This window comes from Marmota flaviventris, chromosome 17 (assembly GCF_047511675.1).
Source record: "Marmota flaviventris isolate mMarFla1 chromosome 17, mMarFla1.hap1, whole genome shotgun sequence".
Classification (NCBI taxonomy): domain Eukaryota; kingdom Metazoa; phylum Chordata; class Mammalia; order Rodentia; family Sciuridae; genus Marmota; species Marmota flaviventris.
Genome location: NC_092514.1, coordinates 21453142 through 21465440, shown reverse-complemented (window position 1 = coordinate 21465440; position 12299 = coordinate 21453142). Strand labels below are relative to the sequence as shown.

General features: G+C 44.0%; 1 protein-coding gene across 3 annotated transcripts in view; it reads left to right on the top strand.

The window, feature by feature from the left end:
- Positions 1-12299, top strand: part of Shisa6 (shisa family member 6) — a 279711-nt gene that overhangs the window by 123521 nt on the left and 143891 nt on the right. For 2 of the 3 annotated variants that reach the window (XM_027954066.2, XM_027954065.2), the window contains exon 3: positions 3119-3214. The exons of the other annotated variant lie outside the window; for it this stretch is intronic. In XM_027954066.2, the coding sequence (XP_027809867.2) occupies positions 3119-3214 (96 nt within the window). The remainder of the gene's footprint in view (positions 1-3118; positions 3215-12299) is intronic. 3 annotated transcript variants of the gene reach the window in all.

The window sequence follows — 12299 nt, the reverse complement described above, 5'->3', positions numbered from 1 at the left end:
TGACACATAAACAAAGCTGGGTGTGCACAATAGAATGAACATGGTATTGGGAGTCAGAGAACTTGGGTATGAGTGCTTGCTCAATCATCTACCAAGTTCAGCTCTTTGGTCTCAATTTCCCCATCCATTAAATGGGAAATAATAATAAACCACCTACCAGGCGGTATTAATGGAAATGTTCATAGTGTATGGAAAAGATCTTTGTAATCCGCGAAATACTATAAAACATTTGCTAAATTATTATATATTTTAGAAGCTGTACTATCAAGAGCTCCATCCTTCTGCCTGGCCAACAAGTAGATGATCCGGAAACTTCAGTTCCTTTTCAAACAAACAGAGCCCCAAAGCATTAGAGCGATGCTTAGTCCTGAGGGACCTTGTTCCAGTTGACAGACAAGAATGATTTGTAAATAGCACAGGCCTTGTTTTATGTTCCATCTTCCTTGGTATTGATTTGTTTATCAAAAATTTTATTTATAAGAAGCACAAAAATAAACCAGCCCCAATTCTGCAGGATGTATCACAGGTTGTGAATTAATGAGGTCCAAATTTATGAAAGTTTGGGCTGGGGATATAGCTCAGTGGTAGAGTACTTGCCCAACATGTGTAAGGCCCTGGATTACATCCACAGCATTGCAAAAAACAAAACCCCAAACAAATAAAAACATAATTTATGAAAGTCCAGAGTTGTTCCTTCTGTTTCTTGCTGTTATTGGTGAGGTGGGGAGAGAGTGTTACACAAGCAGGGTCCCTGCACTCCCTGAGGTTGGGAGCACATCTTCCACACATCCCTTGACCTCTAGGGCAGATGCATTTCTCTGGGTACCAGAGTCATGCCTAGAGCTGTCACATGACATGGTTTGGGGTAGAAGTCTTTATCTCAGTTCTGACAACTCTATGAAACTATATGCTGTGACCACAGAGATTTACAGTAAGAATGTTCTTTGTGAAAAGCTGCATGTCCTGAGGAATGAGGTAATTTATTTCAAAGTCCAGGGAACCAGTGGTAAAATGCTCATGATACTCATGCTGCAGGACAAGGGATGTCAGCGTGTGATTCCTGGACCAGCAACACTGGCATTAGCAGGGACCTTGATAGACATGCAAACTCCTCAGCTCTAATCCACATCTTCCAAATCAGGCCCCCACGATCTGTTTTAAGCTTTCCTGTTTATTCTGATGTGAGCTTAGGTTTGAGATCTGGAATAAGAAGGGAGGAGTTGGGGCCAGACTCTACCCTCCAGAGGAAGAGCTTCAGAGTTGTGCACGTCAATAGTGGATGGTGTACCTATAGTGGTCCCAGTTAACCCACCCAAATAAACTCAATTTAGGTTGTTTCTCCACTTATGCAGAGGTTCTCATTGCCTACAGTGAGGAGTTGGAAACCCATGAGTCAAAAATACCCCTGTCTAAGCCTTCACTCCCCACCATTGAATTAGCCTCCCTGGGAGTTGGTCTGGGTATCTATAGTTTTGAGAGCTTCCAAATAATTCCAATATGCACCCTTGGTTGAGATCTACTGATCTAGAAAAGATCCTGGCTAAGAAAAATTGATTTGTTTTGTGTTTGCACTTATCAAGAATTTTTCTGTTGGACATTTACTTTGCCTATTTAGATTATAAAAATTTCATATTCATTCTAGGAAAAACTTGGAAAATATAGGCAAGTTGAAAGGAGAAATAAATTAACACTCATGTTCTAACTATCCAAAGGCAACTTACAATATCTTTGTGAGTTTTCTTTCAATCTTTTCAATTTTTTTTTTTTTGTGTGTGCAACTGGCTTGAATTTTTACAGCACTGTTATCACATTTAAAATCCCGTTTTCTATCCACTTTTTAACTTTATATCTTAAGTGGTTCCACACATTATTATAATTAGAATTTTTCATACATGCTTTTGGTAATGTGAAAAGAAAAAAGACTTTTTCTCCATTTTTGCATGTACCTACTTCAGGATGGCAGTTAGAGAGTTCTTTCTTTCTTTACAATGCCTATATTTCAAGAATATTATAAAACCCTACTTTGAGTGTCCAGAAATAAAATATTAACTTCCTACTCTGAATTTGTTCTCCCACCGTGATTCCCCTGCCCTTGGCCTTTCTCCTACCCCCATCCTATAGGTAAGACGTCTGCATCTGGCTGATGGAAGATACAGTCTTATTGCAGAAATTAAAGAAAGGAAAACACATAAATATTTTCCCAGTGTTTTATAACCTCCATTTGACTTACCAGCTTCAGCTGCTGTTAGATTTTTCTTAAGTTACCAGCCTGTAATCCCATAGGTTGTGTATGATTCATAAACATTCACAAACAGAGCGGTCCCCATCAGGCCCACTCCTGCATGCTTTGAAAGAAAGAAAATAAATGTACAAGGCAAGAAAGAGAAAGAAGGAAGGTGGGACAGGAACAGGATGTCCTTGACCTAGGGTAGTCCAGTGGGCATTTTTTTTTCACTATAATGGTACAAAAGTAACGCACATTCAGTAGCAACCACACTTTGCGTTTTGAATTTTGATTTATTTTCCTGGGCTAGCAATATGTTGTGATGCTAGGCATTGGGAGTGAGCCACAGCCCCCTGGTCAGCCATGGGATCAGTCACAAGGGGAAAGAGCAGATCCTCAGTCTGCTGTGTGGCTGAGCTACGCGTTCAGTCGGGTAGACATAGCAAACGAATTTTCATCATGGGACGTTTCAACTTGCCCTGGGTTTATCAAGAGGCAACCCTATTGTCAGTTGAGGAGCATCTCTAAAGAATGTTCTGGTGTTTTGTACTTGGTTAGAAATGCCAAAATCAATTCATGTGTCTCCTTTTTCCCTTCTCTGCTTTCAACATGATGTTATTCTTTGTTGAACAGTAACAAATATATACACATAAAGGTATCTATGTGTATATATGTATGTGTATGTATATATATATATATATATATATAGAAATATATTCTCAGTAATATATATTGTATATATATTCTATTTTTCCTTGAGTTCTTCTGCCTTCTGACTCAGCTGCTGATTTGAACCTAAGTGCACCATCACTCACTGCTGGTTGATGGAGCTGCCATTGTCTTCTGTTTTGATGTGGTGGATGCGTCAGATAATTGTGCCCCATCTTCTTGCAGGGCATTATGGGAAGGATGCTTACCGAAGTGGAGGACCCGATCTCCATAACTTCATCTCTTCTGGATTTGTCACGTTAGGAAGAGGACACACGAAGGGTACAGTGGAAACCATTTTTTACTAAAAATACAGAGGTTGCCTAGGGAACCCCGGTCTGAAAATTGGAAGATGGTATGGAGGCCAGAGGCTTGGTCCAAGACAGGAAGGAGTAAGTGGGGTGGTTCCATGGCAGCTTGTCCTGGTCACATGCGTGGCTTCCGACAGGAGTGACCAGGAGGTCACAGGTGTGACTTTAGAGGTCAATAGACTTCCGAGAGACATCCATCCTGTTCTGCCCATGGCGGGGGAACAGGACTGAGATGCTCATGGCTCCCCATGGGAAGGGACCACAAACAGCGTGGTGGGAAACACTACCAATGGATGTGGCAGCATTTGATAAGTGTATGTTTGCCTCTCGGGGCTGTTATTCCCCTTCTACTCGAAAGTCCCATTCTATACCCTGATGTCAATGTCCTGTACTGTGGGTTTCTAAGCCAGCGTGCATGTGGAGAGTTTCAGCATCCTAAGTGTGTTTCTGTAAAACTCTATGATGTGGACCCAAAGCTAGAGGTGGCGCAGACCTTCCTGCTGCAAGATGAAAGCTCACCTAGAGTTCTGTGAGCTGCTTTAAGACCTAGCTGACAGCTTGCAGAGCATCTGGGCAGGGGGTCTGGAATCCTCCTCCACTCTCTCTTTTGTTTAAACAAGCGTCCTACTAGTGTTGTGAGCATTCTGTCACCTCAAGAGTAACTGGATCCCTAACTCCTTGATTACCTTCCCAACACCTGTGTGCTGTTATCCACCAAATGTGAATCCTGTTGTCGGGGGAGTATATCCCTGTCTTCCTCTGAAATATGTGTCTGTTCCCAGTGTGAGTGAACAAGGAACTTTGCAATATTTTCTTACATTCCATGCATCTACTTTTTAAATCCTTCTGTGATGTTTGTTCATCCTATAGAGAAAAACAAATCTGTATCTGTGTATGTACTTTCTGTTGTGTCTATTTGTGTCTAAATAAAGTTTATTAAGGATACAGGTGGCATTTCTGGCTACGAAAATTGCAGAATTAAATCGGGACCGACCAAGGGAAACGGGTTGCACGGTTAACCACTGGGAAATACAATCTTAGAGACACTCGGATCAACTCGAACCTGGGGTTGCAAGCCCCCATGTTATTTGCTTCATAATAATTACCCATTGCTGTGAAACAGATCACTCTAAAACTTAGCATCTTAAAACAACAATAAATATTTATTACCTCCTATAGTTTCTATGGGTTGGAAATGTGGGTGCTTCTGAATTGAGGGGGGTGTCTCTCCTGAATTTGCAATCACAGTGTCTGGCGGGGTTGCGTCATCTGAAGGCTTGACTAGAGCTAGTGTATGTGATTCCAAGATGGGTCACTCACATGGTGCTGGTCATTGGCAGGGGGCCTCTGCCTCCATCCCTCCCTGTGACCTTCGTCTCCATGGGTTACTTGAGTGTTTTCCGTGGTATAGTGGATGGGTGATCCAAGAAAGAGAAAGTCACATGCCACAATGTCTTTCGTGACCAAGCCTATTGTTTACACACCATTATTTCATAATATCTGACAGGTTACACAAGCCAGCTCCCTTCAGGATGGGAGGTAGCTCTACAGGGACAGGGACAAGAACATCAAGAGCTGACAAACCCTGGGGCCATTTTGGAGGTGGGCTTTCTCATACCTACAAACCATGGGGTGGAGCTACAAATCTGGATTTTTCAAACAGAACCCAGCAACTCTTACCAAGACCTCTCAACTGCCCGGTTCCCCACCGTTATCCCTACCCCTTGTAGGTGGTTCACCCTGAAACATCAAATGGTCCAAGCAATAGAACTCTTTGTAGTTGATAAATATTTAAGAAGTCTACTGTATGCTAAGGAATAATCAAAAGTAAACAACATAGAATCCATCCTTATGGAGAACTCACATTCCACTGGGAGATACTGACAAAATAAATTCTTGACAGTAAGTGCAAGGAGAAGAATTAAAGCTGGTAAGATTATAGGGAGTGCTGTGGCGGAGAGCTACTCTGGACAGATAAGGGGATCATTGAACGGGGACCTGCAGAGACCAGTCACAGGCAACAGAAAGGCTTGAGGTAGAAAGTTTCTTGTTGTGTGAAGAAATAAAGAAGGGGGTCCACATGCATGAAGCAAGTGCTGGGGCTGCCCTGAGGTTACCTGGGAGATGGAGACAAGGAGAGAATGTGAGAAGCTGCTGATCTATGAGAACCTTTCCAGATCCCACAGAAGGATCCTGAGCAGATCCCTTTTCCTGTTTAAATGATAATCCATGGAGATGAGGCTGGATATGGCCAGTCCTGCTGCCCAGCCAGACGCTCCATGGGATCTGAGGCAGAAAAGAAGGGAGAGGAGTAAATGTTAAGAAAGGGATAAGGACATCATCGAAGTGGGTGATGAGATCAAAGCTGGCAAAGCGACAATCCTGATAGCAATTTGGGAATCTCGCCGAGCACAGGAGTTCAGGGTGGCCCTGTGGCAGTCTAAACCCACAGATCCCAGCAGAGACAGCAGCAGAGCTGGGGGAGTCCCAGAGGCTGACCCAGTGGTACCTACTTTATTACTGACTCCCTGAGAAGGGAATGAAGCCAGGAATTGATTTGAACATTTGGAAAATGTACAGATATACAATGATAATTCTGGATGAAGGTTTCTAGCAGGAGTTAGAGGGCAAGGGCAGGAGGATGCAAGTCTGAAAGGTTTGGGGCCAGATTGGGGGAATGCTAGAGTGCAGGATTTCTGAGGTGGTGCAGTTTTGGGTAATGAGAAGGGCAGAGGATAACTGTGGTTAAACACAGTGGAAGAGTTCACTAGAACTTAGTTCAGGAACCTGCTTCATCTTCTTCAGGTTCCACTGCCCTGTGACATCCCACCCAGCACTCTCCTGGAGGTCTGGGCTCACGCTTGTCTTCCCACATGTCTTCCCCAGCCCACCTGCTAGTCTGATCTACTTGCACCCCTGAAGCCATATTCCAGGACTCCCACCATTCCATTTGACTGGGTGCTCTTATGGTCTTATCTCAGACAGGGAAGAAGTCAGGTCTTCTCTTTAGAAAAGAAAGGAGGGATGCGGATGCACAGGCTTCTGTGGAACCACAGGCTGCCACCCCCACCTCAGGATTTGAGCCAGAACCCTCTGACCATCAGTAGATTGTGGCAAGGAGTTCCCTGAGTCATTTGACTAAAGGAATCCAGCTTGGAGATTTTCAGTCCGGGGAGCCAAGAGAGTGAGTGGGTTGGACTATACTAAGGTATTTGAAGGCTGGACTCCAGAGAAAGCATAGAGCTCAGAAGGCGTCCTATCTCCATGGTAACAGGGAGGCCTGCAGTACAGCTAGAGAGAGAGAGAGAGAGGGAGAGGGCTGGACCTGTTTTTGCCAGAGAATGGCCTCTGTGAGGCTTCACTTCCTGGGGGCATTCTTTCCTGTCCATAAGGGAGGGGTGGGCGGAAGGAGTGGGAGCTGAGCAGGGAGGAAGCTTTCATTCACAGTTGAGGGCACCGAAGCTCTAAGCCATCGACTGGTGGTTTGGTCTGTGCACGTGGGACAGCTCCCTTGTGTACTCTCGGCTTGTTCACTGCTGATTAATGTCGGAATACTGAGCACTAGTCATTAACTTGGTGTGCTCAGCTTTTATTCAGTGGTGTTTCACATGATCCTGGCCAGCACACAGAGCTGTCCCTAAGTATTGCCCTTATGAAAATACGTGGCATCAGTATGGTTTCATGTTTTGTTAAAAATTGAGTCAACCTTGTATGGGGCCTGATTGCTTTGTTAGCAAGGATGGAGCTGCATGAATGGTGAATTCCACCTACACCCAGTGGATCCATCTCCTGATATAACTTCTGTTCAAACAAAATAAAAAGAATTAAGGCAAAAGCAAAACCCAGTGCAATACCTTTGAGATCTTTCAAAGTTGGATACCTCTGTTTGCAAGCTCAGCCATTTTGCTTAAAGGCTGTTCCACAAAACTCCTATTTCCTTATGGCTTTGGTTAACAAAAATATGCATGACCCTTCAGAAATCTGAAAGGATGCTCTGACTCTCCTCCATCCTGCTCAGCACTCTGTTCCCCCCAAGTTTACTTTCAGCAACAATTAAACCATAGCGTCCTGGACCCACTTCCCAAACTACCCACGAAGTTCACCTCTAAGTCAGCACCACCCAGTATATCTTCAGAGACCCACTTGAGGCAGTCAGTCTTCCACCTCATAAGTCAGTACAAGCTGACCAAAGAAATGGGCATCATCCCTCTTTGGCTTATCTCCTCATTCTAATAGAGTATTTGGGTTGAAATGACACAGAGACTGTTGTCTTCATGGGGCATCTAAGCCGTTACCCAACTCACACTACTTTAATAAATATGTCACAGAGAAAAATTTCCATGCACCAGGCCCTATGCTGAGCCGTAGCCCATGCATGTCCCTGTTAAATGCTTCCCTATGGACCTACTCCCATTGGACCATGCAGGTGCTGGACCAGTCTACTGGTACAATCTGCTGGGCTGATGTAAGAAGAAAGGTAGTATAGGACAAAGGATGCAAGTCAGGATGCACTGCAAGTCTCCATGCTTTGGGTAGTTTCAGTTCTTCCTTGAAAAGTGCATGTATATTCAACTTAGGAGGAGAAACCTGGGTACAGCTAAATTTCCCATGACCCTCAGCAATAAGAAAAGAGACAAGACTTTCTGGATCTTGGGATCATCAATGCATCCCTTATTCCTCAGTACCACCAACCTGGCTCTCTATCAGGCAAGAGGGGGAAATCACATGAGGCTTTTCACTCTGAGTATTGGTGCTGTCTTTCAAACCTCTTTGGGAGAGGAGAGAGGATTAAGTTCTGTTTTCATAGAGGCTGGCTTGCCCAGCCAGAGGTCCAACATTTCTGTGCTCTTGTTCTTCTTTTTTTCCCCCCAATCCTTTTTTTAGTGACAGAACTGAGCTGTCTCTTGCCATGACCTTTGGCTCAAGTTAGCTGAAGGAGCAAGTTTGTGGCCAGTACAATCTCTCTTCCTGGCACTGACCAGTCATCCAAGTTGGGAATCTCCTCTCCCAAGGAGCCAACTTTGGCATTTACTCCCCTCATTTTCTTCTCACTGCCAAGAGTCTCAAACACCCTTAGCTTTGGGACTCAGTCAAGTCACAGGAAAATGGTAGAAATAGGAACTTTATGGTACCAAGGGTCTATATGGACCTCTCCATCAACAGTTACCAGAATTCCATGGGGTCCTAGAAGTGGGGCATACGTCTGGTATTGTTAGGAAATTATCATCTAGAACACAACCATGCTATTCTGGGGCTCTGCTCTTACACTGATTATTAACAGGGCAGAATAAAGAATTCCAGTCTTTCCTGCCCAGAATCATGACCTCAGCCTCAGTCTTATTCTCCTCCAAATATGGATATAAATTACCCTCATTAGATCATGGTGAAAGAAAAACAAATGGCAAAAAGAAGAGAGTCATTGCGGGTCAGACATGGTCAACTCCTAGCTCCTCCATTTGCTATGTGACCTTAACCTCTATGACATTCTTCTATAAGCTAAGATCATATGTACCAGTTACCTCTCAGAGCTGCTGTGGAGATTCTAGAGAAACACATGCACCAGATCTCTAAGCACTCAGGCAAAGTAGTCTTCCTTTTGTTCTAGCTTCAGAGAGAAGTAGAATAACAAAACTAGAGTCAGCAGCAAGGGCTGCTGGGCAGCTCGTTAGAAATGCATACTTTCAGGCTCTACCCCAAATCAACTGAATCACAATCAGTTAACAAGATCTCTAGGAAATTCATAAATACACATTAAAATTTGAGAAGCATTGATATGATTTTTTTTTTAATTTTGGATAAGGTCCTCTTGATGGTCTCCAAGGTCACCTCCATTTCCGAGATTCATTTACCATCCTTATGGATTAGAAACCAGATTCTCCTGTAGCTAAGAAGAGAAATATCTGAGCTCAGAGGGGTGATACAAAGAGACCAGAGTTAGGACTCTGGTGTCCTGTCCAAGATGGGGAACCAAACAAAAATGGCAGCACAGATACGGGCATTTTCCCATTTCCACAAAATTAAATATTGGTTGAATAAAGATAAGCAAGACAACATCTGCCTTCCAGAAGCTGGATGGTCTGTTTCCTGTCAAGTGAATGGGGAGTTCCATGCAGCAGATCCAGAGATGTGCCGAAGGGGTTTAAAGGAAGGAAACATGGCCACTGAATGAGGATGTTCCTAAATGGCTTCCTACAGAAGATGGGATTTGAGATGTTCCTTGAGTAGCAGGAAAGTGACCAGAGCCCAGGCACCTGTAGTGAGACCACAGGAAACGGACTTAGAAAGGTAGGTTGGAGATAGTGTCTCAAATCCTCCTGAGCACAAAATATAGGTTGAGTTAAAACTAATGGCAGAGACTAGGGAGAGAAGGGAGGAGGAAGTAATGGGAAGATGTTGATCAATGGGTGCTAAGTTGCAGCTGGGTGGGATTAATAAATTCTGGGGTGCTGTTGCACAGTCAGGTGACTATAGATAATCCCAATATGCTGCACACGTCAAAGAGCTGGGAGAAACCATAAAGCAATGATAAATGTCTGAGGAGACAGATGTGTTTAACCTGATTTGAACATTACCCAATGTCATGGTACCCTACTAATATGTGCAGTTAGTTTTGTGTTTTTATATATTGGTTGAGGAATATTTTTAATTAAAAAAAATTCGAATTGTTTACCCCTTCTTTCTTTCTAACTCTTCTGCTTTATAGAACAAAACTAAGAAGCAAAGTAAACACATGAAAAGCAGGTCTCTGTATGTGGCCGACTCTGAGGGCAGACAGGGACACAGAAAACTGATCTTCAGCTCCTCTTGCCTAAATCAGGGGGTTGGGGCGGGGGATGGGGAGGTGGCTGGGGCTGCAGAGCTGGATGCAGTTGCATGAGCTCAGGGCTTCAGTGTTCTGTGGACGCTCAGTCATGGCCTAGGTTGCAAATGTCTCATTGTGTCCGTTTCCTCATGCAAATCAGAGCACTGATAAAACGCTTCCTTATTTGATATTCTGGGATCATTTCAAGATAAGGCACCTCCTGAACATAGAATTACTGCATAGAATAAAGCAGGAAGTTTTTCTCTCGGAGGAGGTGACCTTTTGGGTTTGAGTACCCCATGTGTTCCCGGGGTGGCCTGTTTGCCTGCACTTCAAAGTATCAGCAAGAAGACCCTCTTAATATGAGCACAGTGATGGAGAGAGATGATTTCCCCCGAGGTTAACAGCGTTTTGTTCATAGTTCACACCTGAAGGCCCTTCCACCAGCAATTCATAAATGTGCAGTCTGGCTTCAGAGGGGCCAGCGCTTATAAAGTATTCATTCCTTGAATAGGATGAATGCTGGAACCTTGTTCTCTTCATCCGCTTCCCAGTGAATCATTTTTGCTTTTGCCCTGGGGGAACAATTCTGAGGGAGCATAATGGTTTTCTGGTTTTTTTACTAAGAGCAATTGAACGCGTATGCCTGAATGCATTCAGCTTGAATATCCAGGGCCGTGGCACAGACTGGAGTGTGGCAGATTCCTCAGAAGCTCCTGATTGTGCAGATGAAGATGTGGGTCCCAGAGCAAGAAAAGAAGGGGGAGTCAAAAAATGTGGACCATAGGGTAATGAGGGAGTGGAACCTAAGCCAGAATCCAGGTGGGCTAGAACTGAGGGAGGCACAGTCTTTGGCAGCCCTGGGCAGGGGTGGTGGTAATTCTAGGAGCAGAATAAGCAGCTTTCTTGGCCAGTTTTTGAATGTGAGTTGATGTGTTCTGGGGAGGCTTTTGAGCATTTGCCCCCTCACCTTATTGTTCTGCCCACATTCTATCATTTGACCCTTTATGTCTGAAACATTTCTAGTTTTCATGAGACCTCTTTTAATAAGTCCCCAAATTTATCAAGGTAGATTCTTCTGTGTGGTTGTAGATTTTTTTTTTTTTTTCGCTTGATTCGGTAGGCAGAGGTTTTAACTGTGCACTGGCTCCTTAATCCCGGTGTGCTCTTCCCTCTGTGTTATCCACCCTACTAGCTACTCAGTTGCTCAAGCAGAACACTATATATTGAATACTAGCCTTTTAGTCTCCCTCTCCTCCCACCCAAGTCCATCACCCTCCATTACTTTCCCTTGGATTTGTACACCATCTGTCCCCTCCTTAGCCCAGCATCCCAGGCTGTACCTCTCTTCCTTCTTATCCTACAACTCACAAAGGCCTCCTACATGGGAATCCACTCTTATCTCCCACTCCAGAATGATCTAATTCACTCTACCCAGATTTAACGTGGCTTAATCCAATTTACTTGCCTACCTTAGAGCTCAGATCTGTTGTGACTCCCCATTTTACAGAATTTCAAATGCTGCCTGTTAGAATAAGAATCTTAAATATTAACTCCTCGGAATAGTGGTGCCTGACATAAAAATACTGGCTGAACCAGGTGGAGCAGTGGACATCTGTCATCCCACCTACTCAGGAGGGTGAGACAGATGAATCACAAGTTGCAGACCAGCCTCAGCAACTTAAGAAGACTCTGTCTCAAAAAAAAAATAATAATAATTAAAAGGGCTGGGGGGTGTAATAAGTGGTAATCAGTTGGTTCAATCCCTAGTACTGAGAAAAATATCCTAGCTGAGTTCAAAACTCTCAAGAGGTATTATGCACAAACTCTCCCTCTTTTCCTAGGTGGACAACAACATAGCACTCAAGGCCCTAAGCCATCCAGCCCCTGCCTACTGATGGAGATTCTTTCTTGCTGACTGCATGCTTGCCAACATGGACTCCTCTCCTTAGAACCTTTGCACAGGGCTCCTTCTGTCTGCAGTGGTCATCCCTGTTGGTCCTTACTGGACCACTACACCCATTGCTCAGGGTCTCAGTTTGACTTTTCCCTTTCTCACATCTTACTTGGCCCTCATCTCAGTTCATTCTGCATTGATGGGACAGCATGCCACAATGTCTATAAATGATATTTAACTCATTAATTGTCTATAAATAATATTTAACTCATGATTCCCGAGGCGGGGAAGTCCAAGATTGAGAAGAGCTACTGGCAAGGGCCCTCTTGCTGCACTGTAACATGACAGAGGGCATCA